This window comes from Passer montanus, unplaced genomic scaffold (assembly GCF_014805655.1).
Source record: "Passer montanus isolate IOZ18808 unplaced genomic scaffold, ASM1480565v1 scaffold45, whole genome shotgun sequence".
Classification (NCBI taxonomy): Eukaryota; Metazoa; Chordata; class Aves; order Passeriformes; family Passeridae; genus Passer; species Passer montanus.
The window spans coordinates 8263644-8283444 of NW_024369373.1; the positions used below are offsets into that span (position 1 = coordinate 8263644).

Here is a 19801-nt window from a genome sequence, read left to right on the forward strand (position 1 = left end):
GACTGTTGTACAGCCAAAGCATTTTAAATAACATTACCCTAGTTTTATTAGTGTAAAACAGAGAAAGCCCTGGTTTTCTCAGGTTTACCAGATAGAGGTTGTGTGAACAGCAGAACTAATGAAGACTAATTTCCCATAAATTCAAATTCTTTGTCACCAAAGACAACGGATTTGTTGTGCCCTCACCACAAGAGCTCTGCTGGCTCCCTGTTGTTTAGGGTTTCCTCTGACAGGACACAGCCCTTGCTGTGGCTGAGCAGAGGGATAGTGATGGGCACTTCCTGCTGGCTCCTCCTCAGAAGGGACACTGCTGGCTGTCACTCTTGTTTTGCCTCATTCCAAACTTCACAAAACAATCTCAGAACTTCAGTCACTGAGACTCGAATTTTTATTTCATATTTGATTAAAGTTAGCCATAAGTCCCACAGCCTTAACAGAGTTAAAAAGCACCAGAATAAACAGAGCTCCCCAGCCAAGGGTACAAAGCCTTGTTCCTGCAGATGGAGGAGCCCTGATGAAAAGTGTCCATGCCTGAATTTGATCCCTCTATTAATCACAGAACATATTTAATTATTTACTCTACTAAAGGCAAGACTTTGTGCAAAACAGCCTATTAAACTCAGGAATGTGGAGAAACTCTCCCACTTACCTTTCTGCTTTCAGGCATGTCCATCAGCTTCTTCCAGACTCCTTGAGTTCCTCCGCATCACATTTTCAGCTCCCTTCTTTGCCACAGGCTCAAGCCGTTCTCCTGGCCAGCTGGGAAATAAATGAAGTTTTTGCACCTGTGCTGCCGTTTTCTGTCATCTCAGACTCACTCCAGCTGTGGATAACCACGTCCATTGTGGTTTGGGCCCACAGAGGGGTGGCCTCATGTGAATCAATGAATTGCAATTTTCCCTAGCAAAAAAATCTGTTCCCATCTATTTGATGCCATTATTTTGATTCCTACCTAAGTCCAACTTATATGATAACCACTTTCATGGCTTATAAAAGGCAAATTGAGGACACAAGGAGACTACTAAAGCAAAAAAAACAAAACCAAAAAACCAAAATACCTTTATTGCAGATATTTCCCAGATATCACTTAATTTTATCTACAGAAGAAACTAATAAAGCATGTTCACCATTTGTAGAGTGCATAATATGATTAACTACTCCTTCCTACCTGGCACATCTCAGGTTTCCTGTAACAGCAATATTCAAATGAAAGTATTTAAGAGGAGAATTTGCTGTAGCAGCAAAAGATTATACACTGGCACACAGCTTGTGAGGTGTCTATGTATTTTTTCACTGCTGGTCAGTTCACTTGTATCACAAATTTTCAATTTTGACCTTTAAATAAAAGACCTTACTCCTTGATCCTAGACTTCTTATACAGCTCTATAACATATCCCAGTAAACACATAGCTTTTGAAATATATATGAAGTATTTTATATCTCATTCCTCAAGAAAACCCACCAGAAGATAACTGATAATTACTCAGAGCTGCTTCTCATTTGGGGCAGTTATTTGGATGTATGTATCTCTTCAATGGTGTTTGAGGGGTTTTTTCTTCCTGACTCCATTCTGTCTAAACTGCTGGCAAGGCCACTTGCCTGAGGAGGGTGGAACTGAAGTGCAGCCCTTCCTTTCAGAGCACATTATTCAATGATGGGCAGGCAAAATTACTTCACTGGGTGTTTATCTGCCTTCCTAATGGACATGAGGTCTAAACCCCTTTCCCTGTATGACTTTCCTATGCTTAAGTACCTGACTTCCCTGAGCTAGAGTTTGTCTGCTTTTTAGCACTGGGCATGGCACAAAGATTTATGTTGCTCTTTGTGACCATACCAGTCATCTATCACAATTAATTACAAAAAAATCTTTCTCCTTGTTTTTAAAAGCCCTTTGAATTAGCCTCCATTATGAAGCTGTATCACAGTTGGTCAAATGCTGGTGAACAAGGAGAAGAAACATTCTTGGAAACACCTTTGTGATCTATCTAGGCTGCTATGTCAGGGAGAAAAGGGATTTAGGTGACTAAAGATGACTTTCCTCAGCCAAATTTAGCTGAAAGTTACACAAGCAAGTTACCTCATCTCTCTCCAGAGTCAATGAGAAGAGATAGACTTCTTCAGTGACAGTTCATGCTAATGTGAAATAGATACCAAATCCAGGTGGAATGATTAACCCTCTGGAGATTCTTCTTGCTGTTCATTCATTATGGAAGCCATCTCAGAATATGGAGCTAATCATCAAAAGATCTTTGCTTAGATAAGATGAATGCTCATTTTCCCAGTGGTTCTAAAATTACAAACTTGCATGTAAAAAAAGGAAAAAAAAATCTGAGGAGAATTTATAAATTTCTGAACACAGAAATGCCACTTTAAAAACAAAAAGTATTCTTTTCTTCTAACAAAGATGGGGAAATCACACTAAGAGTGAACATGACAGATAGTTTTGTCTGCCAAAAAAACAGCACAGGCTACCACTCTGCTTCATCTAGAGAATTTCCTTTAAAGTAGTTACACCAAAGTAAAAAGAAATTACTTAATTTCTTTTCATAATAAGAAACAAAAAAGTATATTTAAACTGTGCCAAGTCCTTCCTAATAAAGCATTCCGTATCTTTCTAACTACCAAACCCATCCTATTCCTACACATCCAGTGGGACCACATCCATCCCATATGCCAACAGCAGCCCTCTGCATGGCTCTTGCCATGTCTGACTGGGAAGGAGTTAAAATCCTAATTTTTCTATTGCATTTCACTTTAAAGATAACCTTCTTTTATTACAGCATGGCTCAGATCCTTGGCTTGCACTGACATTGCTCAGCAGAGCGTTTGGTTTTCTCTTTACATCACATTTTAGCCAATGTTGTGTTTTATAAGATAAAATGATAAATGGCTTGACTTAAATGACCGCAGGGTATCTACTTTCCTGCTACTCTATTTAAAAGGTTTCTGTGAACATTTTACACACCTTATTGTGTGACTGTGGCTGTCTAATAGCAAAGGAAACAATAGCCTCTGATGTCCACAGAGGCAGGGCATACCACACAGGTGCCATGTTTTACAACACCACTATATCTTGTCATTCAGAAGTGCTCCCTGAACAAATTGCCTGTCATATTTAAAGATAAAATCTGACAGTGCCAGAGCTGACAAGTAGTCCTCAACCCTGACATACAACACGGAGCTGAATTTTGCTAGATTCACTGTAGATGGATTTGTCTTTAGAGATTCACAGCAAAGCTAACTGCTGGCAGAGCAGCAAAAATTATTTCAAAACATTGCTAAGTGTCAGACTTTATTAAACGGTTGCTTTAAAAATGGGGAAAAAGCTTCTGTGTTAGATTTAGAAAAGAACTATACAGAAATGTTTTTACATATTTTACTTCTCCATAAAATAATGATTTACAGTGTTTTTAAATAATAGAAAATCCTGCAGTACATTTCAGGATTGCTCCTTAGCACTGGGATTTTCATTTACACTACAGGAACTTGTGTTCCTTTATCTTTGCCCCGTGAGGCTCTGAAAGGTACATACAGTAAATGAGAATTAGGAAGGCGTGACACAGTGCTCAGAAAACCCATCCCCTGCTCAGGTGGTGACTGGGGGCAACCAGAGGCTGCCCTGGGAAGCAAACTCTGATGTTTACCCCTGGCAACACCAAGGGGAACAGAGCATGGAGGCTACAGAACTGCAGCACAAGTGGCACTGGCAGATGGGCAGAGGCAGGGCAGGTACTCCACAGGTGTGTCGAAATCCCAGCCTGCAACTACTTTCAGATCAGCCTCTTTTTGTTCTCTTTTGGGGTTCTGAGGGGTAAAGAGCCACATACATATTAATTTGCTTATGCAGCTCTATGTAACCATTTTATGGCTCCCTTAGCTACCTGTACATTTAACTCCCTCCCTGGCCACAGAATGCAAACTTTTGAGTGCATAGCCAGAGAGAGTTTTCTGTTCCTGTTTATTAGCCACTAACAAGGAGTTAACTAACATGTTTGTTCCAAAAGGGGGAAAAAAAGGCATAACTGCAGCTCAACGTGGGCCACGTTGTGTCAAACCATTTCACAAAGACAGCCTTGATGTCAAGGCGTTGTTTCACACCTACTGCCAGCTGAGAGCTGAACTGATGCGAAGGGGGTGTGCCAGCAGCAGTGACTGGCTGTCCCTCCCCAGCCACCCAGCCCTGCCCAGAGCCCTGCTGAGCTGGAGCCAGATGCACTGAGAACATATCAGTGGGAAAATGGGCCGGACACAGCTGAGGGTGAAGCCAGCAGGTGTCCCACAGAGAGCAGGCAGGGCAGCAGACAGCTGAGTGCCATCTGCAGTCACAGGAGAGCTGTCACTGTGAGCAGAGGCAGCTCACTCAAAATCACAGAATGGCTGCAGCTGGAAGAGACCTTAGAGATGTTGCAAGCCCCTGCACTGGGCAGGGATACCTTCCCCTGGACCCCACCCAAAGTGGCCTCAAACACTTCCAGTGCTGGGACATTCCCAGCTTCTCTGGGCAGCCTTTTCCAGTGTCTCATCACTACCCCTGAGTTATGTTCCTTCAAGGAAAGGGACCCTCATCACTGGGCCAAGGCCAGCAGTGAGTGCAAGCACCTATGACAAAGCTGGGAAAGAGACCAGGAAGGTAAGAGGGTGAGCTGTGCCCTGTCCCACAGCGGGTGACAGCAGGAAGGTGAGAGCAGGGGGCTGCAGCCACACTTCTGAAGGGGTTCAGGCGCTGCTGTGCAACTTGAACTTCTGACAAGCCAGTGCTGATGTAGGAATCTGGGCCAGGAGGATTATGCAAGTGTCCAAAATGGATGATTGACATCAGTTAAGTCAGGATCAATGACTGGAGAGCCTACTGCTACATCTTGCATCTAAAACTGACATGTGCAGAAGTCTGTGGAATTACAAAATAGAAAACTAAGTGGTTAGAGACAGGCAAAATCTCAGCTACTACCCCCACCTCCAATTTATATTTCAGCCACAGACCTGCCATGAAAATCAGGATTTCAGTTTAAGAATAATGGTTGAAAATGCCTTTCTGTGAATCGGTAATCTGGGAATCAGAGGGGCAAACAAACTCACCCTGCTTTTGTTCAGAGACACATGATCTCACTGGTGGCTCTAATGCCCTCTAGCTGCTGGGATCTCCCTTCCCTGCCACGGGATTACTGCCCAGCCATGGTGTCCTCCCTGTGCTGGTGACTCTGGGGCAGGTTTGCTGCTAGACTGTGCACAGTCCTGCACAGTGCGGGGAAATAATATTTGTGAGTATGAGAGGGAGAAAGTTCAGGTGTAGACACAGCTCAATGTCTCAAATGAAATCCCCCCTGCCCAGCCCTACCCCAGCCCTCAGCTGAGACCTGTGCCATGGGACACAGCAAAGGACCATCCATACAGGTATGAATTCTAATTGCAGCTCTAACTTGATTTTGGCAGCCCCTTCTGAGTGCCTCTTTTAATGTACATCTCAGCTGGGTCCCTGGACTTCAACCCCAGGAGTGGCTCTTGTGTTTTTCATCTGTTGGGTAAAAATATCTGCTGCTGTCACCAGCTGCACTCAGTCCAAGAAGAAAATAACCCAGACTTTACTAGGGTGACCCACACAGGGATGCTTCTCACTATCTGCAACAGAACAGCCACTTACATGAGTTTCATTTTCTCTCTCACAGAACTTTTCTATAGCATGGACCTATCTACTAGTCACTGCACTACAAAAATCTCCCCAAGTACTCCATCATCCTGTTTCCTACAAGGCATGACTTTGCCTTAGAAATAGTGTTAGCAAAAGATGTAATTGTCATTCTCCTGGGCTGCATCAAATCTTATTTAAGGATGGATCTCCTCTCAATTTCTCATAGAGGCACTTTACCCTAGAGAGAACCAATCCATTATTGGAAGGAGATGTTCTGACCCCATTAGCTGGGCAGACGTGTGCTTGAACTGCAGACCTCTGAGCATCCTCAATCCAAGCTGAGCTAGCTCAGGCAAAGCTGTGTGGAGGGGATGCATCCTCAGAGATCCCTTTGCATCCCACTCTGTACCAGGCAAGGGCTGAATGCACACTGCAATAGCCACCCAAGAGATCACTATGTCCAGCAGTTCATTGAAATGAGGGAATTTAAGGGTAGGCAGATAAACATAAAATGCTGGGATGTGTAACTTTGGATGTATGCTATGTTTTTTAAAAAGCATTGGAGAGAAATTCATTATAATTTATAATCCTCATATTGGCATGTACAAAAAAACCCCCTGTGTGTTGATTTTTTTTTTAAAAAACTGCTCTATTCTAAGCTTGCTTAATGCATATTTGGCTCTGGCCCCCTGAAAATACCAGAAAATGCATAATACAAGCATTTGCAACCTTTAAAAGTGGAAATGTCATAACTTAGTCTTAGTTAGTCAGTTGTTGCCCTGACTCTAATGAAAGTGCTGTTGTCCAATATGCTTTGCTCTTCATTGATTTTTCTTCTATCAGCTGGGAGTTCTGGTAAAAGAACAACAGATCTAATAATATCAGTAAAGCAAAGCAAGTAAGGAACAGTGAGCTCTTCAGTATATACAGGTCAAGCCAGAATCAATTTCCAGATTTGAAATTTTATTTTTAAAATGTATGTTTAATACAAGATCTTGTTCTAAGTCTATCAAAGCTTGCATAGCTTCTAGTTCCTGAATGACTGCTTTATCAAGTAGCCCAGACTTAGGCCCCAGAGGTTAAGAAATAGAGGAGAAACAAAAATAAATTAAAAGTTTCTGCAGCTAGTTGAACCCAGCAACAGCTCCTTAAACCACTTTTACATTCCTACAGTTTGATATACCATAAAGCCACGAGATACATTGAAAAGCTATGAATTTGCTAAGTAGGATTTCACTTCCTCTTGTTGTTAGAGGCCAATTTAGGTTCTCATGACAGATTTCCTATAGAAATAATGGATTTAGGGTAAAATTAAAAATTTAACAATCACTAAATCCTGATTAGTCTCTGCCTCAATTAAGACCAGCTGCTTTTGAATGGAGATGCTGGGAGAGCACCTTAACCCCAATAGAAGATGTTTTCTTCAGTTTCCTTGTTCTTGTGTCCCTCCAGCAAAGGCCCTGATTATTTTTCTTTTTGAAAGGTCATTACTGCCATGTGTTTTACCCATTTTTAAGAAAAGTTAAGGAAAAGTATGCTCTGAGAATAAAAAAAGGGGGGAAAATGAACAGCTCAAGGCACTCGAGATCCCAGGGACACTCATCTTGGTCTTTCTAGACATGTATAAGATATATCACAATGGATTGTAAGAAATGTTTCAGACTAACATTAGTTTTGAAAATGGGTCTCCACACCGCTTTTAATTAAATCAATTAAACTTTTTCTAAAGCCAAGGAAAAAATGTTCTAGGCAAAGAAATCAAATGTTTCATCTTTTGGATGCCTTGCTGACTCTGAGCTTGAGTGTGTGTTAATAATACTCTTTGTCAACTGTTTTACTTGGAGACTCCATTCCATCCTGGCCAATGCTATCCACATTTCCATCACCACTTGGCTGGAGTCTACTAATGCAGAACAATTTGCACAGACAGCCTTTGGCCTTAAGGGAACTCCAGGAACTCCAGAACACTGCAGTGCACCTCAGCCTCGTGGCCATGGGCACATCAAAGCACTCTGCTGATCTCTACAATGGCTCCTGCCAGAGCATCACAGGAAATCTGCAGTATCAGTCCTTGCTTTGCTCTCCCACTCAAATCTGGATAGCATGGACACAGCTTTCCACTGGAATGAGACACTTAATGACAACAGTTCCTCTACATAGTAGAACCCTCCACAAAATCTGAGGTGGGTGAATATAAACCTGTGAAAAGAAACTCTTTAGAAACAATGGATATCCCAAACCTCACTACCTCTCAGTCTATGTACAAGACACATTTCTTCCACATTGCCTTGTTATAATGACTACATGTTTTAAACTGCAAGTTCTACTGCACCAAACATGGAACAGTTTAAACACTCAAACAGGCTGATGGTGGTGGGCACTGAGTTCCTACCACTCACATAATGTAACAGTTTGTGTCAGACATGGGAAGTCTGCTCTGCCAGAAGAATGTGTTCTAAACCTAGCAGAGCCATATTTTTTTCTGAAGGAAACACTATAACAGGGAGTACAAGTCAGTCAGATTCTTTTATGATATGAGTCTTAACAAAGGCACAGAAATTATTCTGCCTTCCTCACTAGAAGATTTGCAATATAACCAGTATTTAATTCTATCAATTCAAGAAAAAAACCCCAAATCCTCCACCATCGATTTTATTCTATTTACCATTATTAACTTGCCAGCATAGGCAGATGAGGATAGCTATGCACTTGGACTTGACACACAGTCCAGGTTGTGAGCAGTGTGCCACTGAACAGTAAACTCAGCATCTTTGAGTGTGCTGCTTTGATGAGGTTTATCTCTCACTATTTGGCATACAGAGAGCTTACAGAGAGCAATTTTGTCACCTATGCACCTGAAATTCCATGCACTGCAACTATGAGGTATTGAAAACAAGAACACCTTCTGAAAGGCAAAAGACAGACAAACAGATTCTTTAAACAGTTTATTTGATAAATGTCAGTAAATTAGTAAATACATAACAAACTTATGTATCACTGTATATCTTGCAGAGTTCTATAAACAGGTCTTAATAAAAAGTAGCAGTACCAAATGGAAAAGTAGTCAAAATAACCTAGTAAGTTGGTTTGAAAAGAAATGTACTTCAGGAAATATCTGATACATAATTCTAAACTTTTCTCACTTAAAGGTCACATCAGCCTAACAAAGAACAAAACTTGTTAATAACATTACTGTTAATACTGGGACAAAAGGGAAAGAAGGGGCATCAGTCAATAGAAGACAAAGAACAGCAATAAAAGAATTGTGGAATTCTTTGATGTTGGATAATAATTTATTAGGATGTTCATCAAAATAGCTAGTAACACAGTGCTCTCAGTAAAGTACTACCAGACTACCAAATAAGTACCTTAAGTGCTAACAGGTGCTTAACCAGCATTCCAGTTTGCTTCAGCAGCTCACCTTCACCTTGGTAAAAACAGCACAAATACCAACAGGGTATTTTCTTAAGAGTTTCCTAATACAGCAGCTGTACCACCTTGTGAGGCATGCAGTGGAAATACTTAAAATAGATGTAGAAGAGTGGGGATAGTATTAGATTGTATCATATTATACACTGCATATTCTCCATGGAATCATTTAATTCCAATACAATATGTCTTTGCCATTGAGAGCTCAGGGACTTGGAATGTAACTAAAAGATTCACTGGAAAGCTTTATCAAACTTTAGGAAGACTGAAAGGTCTTTATTATATGAGATATATTATTGTATGTTATGCAATTAAATATTGTGCTAAATATGACATGAGTAGGACAGATTCCAGCTCAACTTTCAGATATAACTTTGGAGGACAACAAATTCTATGAGAGCATCTTTACTCTGTAAACTGAGCTGATTTCTGGAAGTGATAGAGATATGCCAGCGACAGAGGGTTACATAACACTCGTGCCAGTGCTGCCACTCAGATCCCAGCTGCACTTTTGACCTCTGCCTCAGTTTCTCTGTGTAAAGTATCCCAATATTTTAAGATAAAGAGCCACTTTTACAATAACAGTACAATTAGATAAATCAGTGAAGCTGTTGAGGAAAGGGGCCCTGGAAAATTTCTTCGTATTTCATATGTTACACCTTGAAGGTTGCAATGAACTAGGAAAAGCTAAAACTCGTGACAATGAAGAGGTGATTTCACTGCATTTGTTTTCTCCTTTTTTTAATGTAGACACTAATCTTCCACAAGAAACAAAGCTTCTCAAAACATACTGGAGAGCAAAATGCTCAAGTCATACCTGCTTAGTTTCAAAGTTATGCTGCTATTCCAAGAGAGAAATCAATGTATACTATATTAAAAGCAATCATCACAGTCCTTCAAATGATCGGAGAGCTTAACTTTGAATGCAATTCAACCTAATAGAGGCTTTAATGGCTTTTGACAGATTGTTCCACTGATCAAGGGACATGTATGAAAATAACTGCCTACCAAGCCCTGATTTGATTTTAAGAAAAGAAAACTGAAGGTTAATGGTAAACAGAAGTTGATTGTTCACATTTTCACTGAAATAACTCTATCTGACCTGTTCTTAGAAGCAGTGGAATAAAGGATAATGGGAATCTTATACACCTGACTTTTTGCTTTAGCCTGTAATCAAGGGGACTAATCAGACCAAGATGTGTTGGCATGAAAGCAAGTATTTGACGATAGGGAGGGGGAGGAGAACAACTTTTGTGACCAAATTCTTGTTCATCATGGACAAGCTCTGTAAAACCAGTGGAGATTTAGAGGATGTAAACCAAAGCATAATACATCCTTTTGGATTATGAATGTTATCTCCTAAGCAACAAGAAGAGAAACAAGAGTTCCTATAATATGTGAAGTGCCCGTGCCTAAATATCAACATTTTAGTGTGCTAATTTTATTGGTTATTTCTTGGCTTTTATTTTATGTGTTATTCAGCCAGTTCTGTAGCCTTTCTATGTACAGTCTTTTTGTAATTGTATAAATTATCTTCTCTTGTTCATTTAATGCCCTCAGGCTAAGGTGAAGAGGACAGATGAATGTAAATGAAAGTTCAAGCCCAGCCACACTGAAGGTGAAGAGTCAGTTTGGACAGGACAGAGAGCAGTGGTTCTGTTCAGGATTGCCTCTACAACGGGTTCTGTTCAGGATTGCCTCTGCAGTGGTTCTGTTCAGGATTGCCTCTGCCTGTACAGGTGGGGTGAGCCAGAACAGGGCAGGATGTGAGTCCTACAGAACAATGAATGCTGGTGGTTTGGCCAGAGTCCTTCCTCACTCCCTAGCAGCTCCCACGCTCTAAAGGCAGATTATTGTAGTCCTGAACTTTTCACTCTTACGGAGAGTCCAATGGGTTTTTGATGAGGAGACTCATGCAAACAGAATTTTTCTTGTCTGGCCCTTCCCTGTGTCAGATCACTGTCCCGGTGGGACAGGACAGAAGATGAGCTGTAGCAACTTGAATCTCAAATGAGAAGCAGAATGTTTGGAGGTACTCCATCTGTGGAGCTGTAGCAGGACAGAGGGTGGCTGAAGCTGGGGATGAGATTTTCTCACCCCTGTTGCTACAGTGGAATAACCACTCTTCCCAAATCCGTAATCTTGGTGTGAGCTGAGAGTGGTCAGCTCCCAGCAGAAAGCTGAGGACTGGCTGTCAGGGGCAGGAAGGGGTTTAGGGAGCCAACATTAACTTTGCACCAGGTGGTAACAATTAAGAGAGAGATCCTGACCTGCACTGTACAAGTTTGAGCTCAATGACTCCCATATGAGTCCAGTTAATGAAGTTGTGGCCTTGAAAAATCACATCCCTTGGGTCTCCTGTGCATCCCACCTTGCCTCTCTCACCCTGCTCTCAGCCCAGCTTAGACACAAGCCTAAGCCTGGTTTAATATCCAACAGCCCAAACTCCACTGCACTGCACAGAACGAATGGAACAGCACAGGTGTAACTGAGAAAGGAGCAATGCCAACTCTTAACACACTACAATATTTTAGTCACCTTTCATGATGGAGTTTAATAATATTTTGATTTCTGTGCTGTGACATGAATGGAATCCCTGAATCTGCCCCACTGTATTAATTAGTCCAGCATGATTTTATATTGCTCCTTGTACCACTACCATGAATCTAAAACCATATTCAGATGATAATAAGACAACAGATTTGGATATTTATTATGGGGCATATTACCCATCCTGCACAGTTTTCAGTCAGTGATTACTCACGGCATTCTTATTTACCCTTTAAATAATCAGAACCTGCTGTAAAGCTTAGAACATAAGTATTATGCCTTTAAAATCCACTGTATTAAGATTAATTTTATTTATTTACATAACCTTTTCAACAGAAGAAAGGACCTATGGGATAAAATTTTTTTATATACACAGATATGAACAAAGTATTATAAAAACATCTCTAATTACATTGCATAACACAGCAGTTTTCTATCAAATACTTAAAAACAGTCTGTATCTTTCATCCCCCAAATTACAGAAACAATAGAAGTTTTTCATTTTCTGCCAACATTTTCTCTCTATCAGTGTAAAACCAACTCTGTATCAGATTTATAAAAGAAAGCCCTTGCCTTGAGCATTTCATTTGTACTGGTTCCATGTTTAGTCAGTAGCTTTTGTAAAATTGATGAATATTGTCTAAAGGCAAGTGCAGACAGGCAAACAGATCTGTATCTTCTGCAATCCATTTAGCCTGACACACACTTGCAAGTGAACTATTTTACCTCAATTCAGTCCTGGCTGATGAAAAGTAAATGTAAGCAAAATCGTGAACTTCACCATTTTAAAAGAACCACTGAATTTAATGTCAGAAGTTAATTTATGCTCTCACCTCTTCCTTGAAAAAACCTGACCTTGGTCCTCATGCTTCTAAAGCATCCAGGCTTAGCAAACAATTGCCATACACAGAACATTAATTAGAGGCTGTGTCTTCCAGCTCTTTCAAAAAGGAAATGGGTTATCTAATGCTGGAATATAAATGGATAGCTAAAGAATCATTGAAACAAGCTAAATTGTAACTACTTGAATAAAAAATAGAAATCTTCAAACTAGATTGTCAGCTTCTAACACATAATCTAAGCACAGCAATAATTTATACTTGATCTCTCAGGTTTTTTTATATATATTTACCTTTAACTGTGTTCTCCTGTTGGGGTACCCTTTGGCATTACTGTGTGCTTCAAATAGTTCCACCATCTTACTCATGTTATTGCTATCAACTCCTGTGGGCTTTGGAGATATGAAATCTTCTCATACTTCTGCATTTCAACTGAGCACAATCAGGTTATACTGATTTAGATGATGCAAGACTGGAATGCAAGAGAGAGCCCTAAACCACTTGATTATTGGTATTTTGGCAGTCTTATTCCAAGGGTGTTCATTTGTCCATATCATTGCTAACCATGGCTTGGATAAGTGCTATCTGACTGCACTGAGACTAGTGCTAGTTCAGCTAATTCACTACCTTAAATCTTCCAACATAGGCAAGACGTGGGAACATGTATTCTAAAAATTCTGTTATTACTGCCAGCAGTCTCCTAATAGGTTTGGGATTGTTTCGGTTTGGTTTTATTTTTACTGCTGCTGGAAATAATTATTTGCCAATCATTTTTTAATAGCTTTGCCTCCACTTCAGCTACAAAGTACACCATTGATGTGCCTCCTCCACCCTTTGTGGTGGTCAGATTCCTTTCAATACTGTGATCCCCATGGATTTTAGCAGTGCTTAATTATACACAAAGTAATCATAACATAACAGCATAAACAAACAGTCCCCCTAAACACTGTGTTAACACTGTTACATCACTAGCTTGTCTGAATTCATACTGCTCATTTCCAAAGCAATATCTGTTTCTGAGAACTGCCTTTTCAAAAGCAGAATTCCCACATCTTCAGCTAGCTTTTCTCTAAGCGATCTCCAAAGTAAACAGTGTTTAGTGTGGCACTAATCCAAATATGCCACTGGTAAAGCCAGCTTGAACTAGTGCAGGGAAGAGAAAGCTATGCCCATAGCAGTATTTCCAAATGTTATGAAATCTATGGCACAAGAGACAACAGAGAGATGTGTGGATCATGGTAATATTATCAATGCTGGTTTAAGTAATAACTTATTCTTCAGAGACTCTTTACATTCCACAGGATAACTAAAAGTTTTCACAGAAGCCCAGGACTACGATGGAAACACTTGATTCAGGTATTTATACTTTTGCTGGCACAGCTTGACCTAAAGTCTTATGAGGTACAACCTCTACTTGATATAATTGTCCTGGCAAAAGCTGGTAGGTGTGGACACAGCCTTATACCACTAAAACTGAATTTTTACTGGCACAGCTTCCTTAGCTCCAGGGAGGTCTGGCATATGTTATACTGTCAAAAGCACAATTTTCAGAAGTAGAAGCCTCATCCACACACACAGCTCTTTGCCAGTACAGAAGCTGGTGTGTTCTGGGTGAGCTCAGCCTCAGCAGAGACTTTAAACACCACATTAACACAGGAGGCATATTCATTTCTTGGTGGCAATGTCAAATTCTGAACCTTACTGGCTTCTTTGGTAATACAGCCTGAGTGTTTTTTCACCATAATGATTTTCTGCTTTTTGTGACAAAGTTGGACGCCAGTCCAACCAATTCAGATAAAATAGCAATTTACCAAAACAAAATACTCTATCTCATTCAGGAGCACCCTGTATCATCCTACACATAATTGTTCTTTTTACAGCAAGTTACTACAAAACATCACAAACCGCTTAATTTCTCATAGTTTTTGGGTTTATGCTCATAGATCTCACTTGATGCTGAAATACCCAATATCACGCAATCTAAATCTAGTTTCTCAGGGGACCAAACAACTCAAATGGAAGGTCCTACTTAGGTCCCTCACCTCTTTAGGCAATGCACTGGGAAACCTGACCTCAAAATAGGATTCATAACATGCAGAAACAAAGCAATGATTAGGAACTGAATTCTGAATTCCAGGGAGCCCAGGAAGTAGAGATTCACATCAGAAATCTCTCTTAGTAGTACTCTGTTGCCATGAGGCAAAACAGTAAGAAAGTATTGGGATCTGTGTTAGAATGCTCCTACAGAATTCCTCACCTGAAAAAAAGCTCTGAGAAGGAGCCACTGCACAAAGGAGTAGCTCCAGCATCTCCTGCCCCTTTGTGTTACTGGATTGAGAATCCACAGCTCTGTTCTGAAGATCTCCAGCAGGCTCACCCCAAGCTGGCCTCTCATTAGGATGCCCAGATCATGCAGTCTGCTTTGGCACAGGTGTGAGCTACACCTTGGGCTGCTCAAACCTGCCAGACCAGAGACAGCTCTAGGCACTCATGGAAACTGAAATTTGGATACCAAGGGAATGTGTCAAAACACTGCAGAGTTGGGACTGCTCAGCCTCAAGAAGAGATGGCTGAGAGGGGACATTACTCATGTCTCAGTATCTGCAGGAGGTGTCAGAGGATGGAACAGGCTCTGCCCCTTGTTTGCAGCAATGGGACAGGAGGAAGGGGCAGGAATGATGCCCAGGAAGCTGCACCTGGACACGAGCAAGGAGTTCTTGGCTGTGCAGGGCCCGAGCACGGAACAGCCCGGCCAGAGCCTGCGGAGTCTCCTCACTGGGGACACTCCAGAACTGTCTGGACACAGCCCTGTGCCCTGGGCAATTCTGCTTGAGCAGGGAGGTTGGACAAGGTGATTCCACTGTGGTCCTTCCAACCTGCCCCAACCTGTGATTCTTTGAAACACAGATATCCCTGGGCTGTAGGGTCAATGGGAATTAGAGCGGAGGAGGAGGGAACTAAGGCTGGTGTTCTGGACTTCGGGTGTTAAAAAACACACTCTTCTCTAAATTTGGGGGCTGGTACTCTTTATTGTGAGACAGTGACTAAGCTACTGTGTAAAGACTGGTAAAATCTGCATTTACACATAACATACAATCAAGAAATCATAAAGCTTAAAAGATTTATGATAACGACAAAGCTTCTCCCCAGATGACCAGCACCAATAATTCTAGACTGGAAGGTAACTTGTTATTCTATCCATTGAACAAGATTTTGTAGATAAGCAATTACTTCTTCTAGATCATATGGCAGAGGCATATTACATTCATCATCATCTGTCCAGAAGGGATGGCATTCTGGTTTCTGGTCTTCTGGCAAGCTCTCTGCTGCGTCTGACTGGCACCTGAAAAGAAAGGTAAGCAGATAAACCACTTAAGTAAAACTGTATCAAGAAACTGAATACTCAGCAAGGATTCATTTGAGCATTAATTTAAAGAGAAAGATGATAAAAAAAAGAAATACGACATCTTCTGACACCAAATGGATTGCACATTTCTAGTGAAGTTGATTTCTGTTGTAGGCTTTGTATTTTCTGTAGGGATTTCTCAAAAAGCCAATCACAGAGAAAACTCAGTTAGTGTTCCTTTATATGGTGAATTATATTTTCATTATCTCAGCTGTTATTTAAAGTATGTGATTAAATCATTATCAGATTTAAATGTTTGCTGGTTTCCAATGTATTACTAGATTATTGAGAAAGATTAAACTGAATTTACTGCATTAAGGTCAGGGGGGATAGATTAAACAACATTAAAGAAGCCAGACTAGCTTTGTAGATTCTGGAGATTTACAAGTGTATCAACCTGCTTAGCACTGAAAAAGGCAATATAAAAAGAGAAAATTCTATAAAGAAAAATGGAAATGGAGGTTAATAACAACTTCCAATGATGAATGGGTGGGCAAAACTTCAATAAAATTAAATTAAGAGGCTAGTGTATGTTAGTCCCCAGAGAAAATGTTTAAATTACAATGTTTTTTATTAAATGGATTATTCATCAATACTAGTGAAGTCTAATTATAATATTCAACTGAACTGCAGCCTGCAGAGGAAAGTTTTTATAAGTGGCAACCATCACATCTCTAAAGATTAGACTAATACATGCCACATCAAAAACATTGTCACAGTTCAAGGAGGATTTCTCCCCCTCTCTTTTGCCTTCCCCTCAAACAATTTGCACACTGTGGATTAATTAGTTAATATTTGCAATGGGGCAAAACAGAAAAATGATGAGAATTACCTTAATTTTGGTACATACTGCAGGTCTATATAGCTCTTTAAAGAGACAACAACCAAATTGCAGAAATGCACTTTTATCTCTTGTATGACATTTTTTAAAACTTGTCTTCCATAAAGCACATAATTTTTCTAAGAACTTTAAAGTTGTTTTAAACACATATGTGTCTTTCACCTCAGTAGAATGAACTCTAAGAATACTGACACACTCAACTTCCTTGTGGACACCATTGACCTTCTGGAAGGGACTGTTGCCAAATGAAAGATGTCTTCTTCTCCTGGGAATTATTAATAGCAGCATAATCCCCAAGAGAGAACATACTTCAGCTTTACACCCATGTTGGTGGGTGGTTAATTGCTGCACCAGCATCCTGGGCACTCAATCCATCGTACATTACACTACAAGGACAGTATTAACACATAGCATTCCAATATATCTTCAGCTCTCCACATCAGCCCCTGATAATAGCATCTGTTAACATGCACTAAGTACTATTATGTAGCACATCACTTCATAAATAATAAGATTAGCCGACCTCAGGGCCCTGGGAAGAGTAATGTGTTTAAATGTTCTCATTATTTATTTAAAACAAGAATTAAAGGAACAGAAGCTACTTGTGACAATCCTCTTAGCATAAATATTAAACTGTTTGCATTGATAAGCTGCACTGTACAGAATAACAGAGGATTTGTTTTGCTGGCTGCTTTATAATAGTTATAGCAAATGCAGTTTAGTGTGTGAGTTCTGAGAGGTACTTAACTGATTGTACCATCATGTTCTGAAGACATTTTCCAAATTATATAAAGGAACAGGAGAAAATTAATATGCAGGGGAAGCTGAAACTAATTACAGCATAACTCTATAAGGCTTTTAAAAGCTTGCTTTATTTTCTGTCTTGGCACAAAATAATACACTCAGTTTGGTGGGTAGTATAAGACATTCCAGTTTAAGCATTTCCGTCTAAAAGTGGATAAATTAACCATGTAGTGATTATTGCAGATGACAAATCACAAAGCTCAACCAGTAAATACTGTAGGCATGTTATGTGATCTGCAAAACTCAGCTAATAATAATAAACATTTTCTCTCTGCCACATCTATTAACAACAGTTTTCACTGAAAGAAAAGATATATCAACCTTCAGCTTCCTCAGCATTTCAGACTCCTCTCTTTACCTTTCATGTCTTATTTTTTTCCTTGCTCTCTCACACAAACAGATTGACCAGTTTTTCCCTCACATGTGGGTGTTTGTCTTGCTGTAAATGTGGTGGCAGTCACACTGATGCTGTGCCCCGACAAATATATCAACCTTTAGCTTCCTCAGCATTTCAGAGTCCTCTCTTTACCTTTCATGTCTTTTTTTTCCCCCCTTGCTCTCTCACACAAACAGATTGACCAGCTCTTCCCTCACATGTGGGTGTTTGTCTTGCTGTAAATGTGGTGGCAGTCACAGTGATGCTGTGTCTGGACAGCCCAAGAGCACCTGCTTGCTACTTTCCCTTTTCTGTATTTGTTACCAGCAGAGCCATTGCTGAGAGGTCTCCCCACAGCCAATCATGTAATTAGGGAAGTTTTAGCCATAGCATATTCCATGGGAGGGATTAGAGGAACGGAAGAGGGTCAGGTCCTCAGACTTGCTGTGCCAGTCTGATGACAGAAATGCATCAATGTGCTCTAAAAATACAAAAAGGGAAAGCAGTGCCACAGCACTCTCAAGTTCAGTGATCCCATGGTGCTTTTGTCCTTCTGTTGGATTTCTACAGCCTTGTTCCATACTAGCAAGAACAGCAGGGAAATATACAATCTTATAATTTGTCAATCATCTATTTTGACCAAAATTACAACCCCTGTGCTGGATCTGCTGACATCAAAGGCAGCTTAAGTTTTTTCATATTCAAAGCTATGGGGCTGGTTCTAGGCAGTCACTGCTGCACCTGGCAGTTCAATAAGCAATCCACCTGAACAGCTCCCACAATCTGGAACATGGTCAAAAATGTGCTTTCTCACTCAGAATTAGGGTGCAAAAACCAGACCTTTCTAGATGAGTATATTTCTGATTAAAAAAAATAAATTCTACAGCAGAAATTGTTCCTACAATGTCTGTAATTTGTAGCAGTGGAAGACAGCTGAAGATCTTGCCAAAAGCAGAGCAACATTTTAAACTGAAGCAGAACAATCAAATGCATCTAAATGATTGCACAGAATTATTTAAAATTCTTTGTGTCTGACAGCTAAAGTGAGTTAGCAACAATAACTCCTGATAAATAAAAATAAACAAAAAAAGGCTGCAAACATTGAGTTGTGGTGGTAGTGGGAAACTATGAAGATTTACAATATTGTAAGCTAATGAAAATATTCCATATCAATTAAAATTGTTATTTGAGTTACTAAAGTCAAAACTCCAAAGGAAAATAGAACTAACCTGTGCCTATTATACGTAAAAACTGTGTAAAGAGTAGAAATCATACAAACTCTGAAATACAGAATAGATTCCTTCAATACTTTAACTGCAGCAGGAGAGCAGGAAAACTGCCATGATGTATTTCAGAGCAATTTAGCTGCAACACCTTGACATTAAGTATTCAATAACATATTATAGAAAGAATTCTTTGTTTATAGAATGCACAAAACTCCATGGTCCCTACTTTCTTACTAAAACAATCAAGACTTGTGACAGTTTCAATTTAAAAAGCCCATTATTAGTTACTGTTGAAGAGTATGTTCTCACTACTTCTACCCTCTAAAGTTCTCAGATTTTTCATAATCTTTTTGTCTGTTTTTGACAAATGGACTTTGCTCATTAATATTTACCAATGTTCAACTAAGTGATGACAAACATTTGTATGACTGTTTGACTATTTGCATACCAGCAGATGATGCTTTCCCTGGAAGGTGGCTGGTATCTCCCTGGGCAGGTGTGCATCCACTGAGACAGACACTTGCCTGGTCATGGATCCCTGGGCTGCACTGATTTTTGATGATCAGGGTGTCATCTACATTAGAGGACACTGATCACGATGCTAAAATTAACCAAGCTAGCTAAAGTGTGTGTTAATTATGAGTATGCAAGCAGTCAATAAAAGGTTAATGCAAAAGTCAAGGGATGAATTTATTTCAGTATTG

At 40.1% G+C, this 19801-nt stretch overlaps 1 protein-coding gene and 1 long non-coding RNA gene across 3 annotated transcripts in view; both read right to left on the reverse strand.

The window, feature by feature from the left end:
• LOC120508122 overlaps positions 1-729 on the reverse strand; it is a 76006-nt gene extending 75277 nt beyond the window's left edge. Inside the window, exon 1 of the long non-coding RNA XR_005628932.1 lies at positions 650-729. This is a non-coding gene — a long non-coding RNA (uncharacterized LOC120508122). The remainder of the gene's footprint in view (positions 1-649) is intronic.
• A 7885-nt stretch (positions 730-8614) lies between these two features.
• Positions 8615-19801, reverse strand: part of FTO (FTO alpha-ketoglutarate dependent dioxygenase) — a 227421-nt gene continuing 216234 nt past the window's right edge. For both annotated transcript variants that reach the window (XM_039721230.1, XM_039721229.1), the window contains one exon: positions 8615-15787. In XM_039721230.1, the coding sequence (XP_039577164.1) occupies positions 15716-15787 (72 nt within the window). In that variant the 3' untranslated portion in view covers positions 8615-15715. The remainder of the gene's footprint in view (positions 15788-19801) is intronic.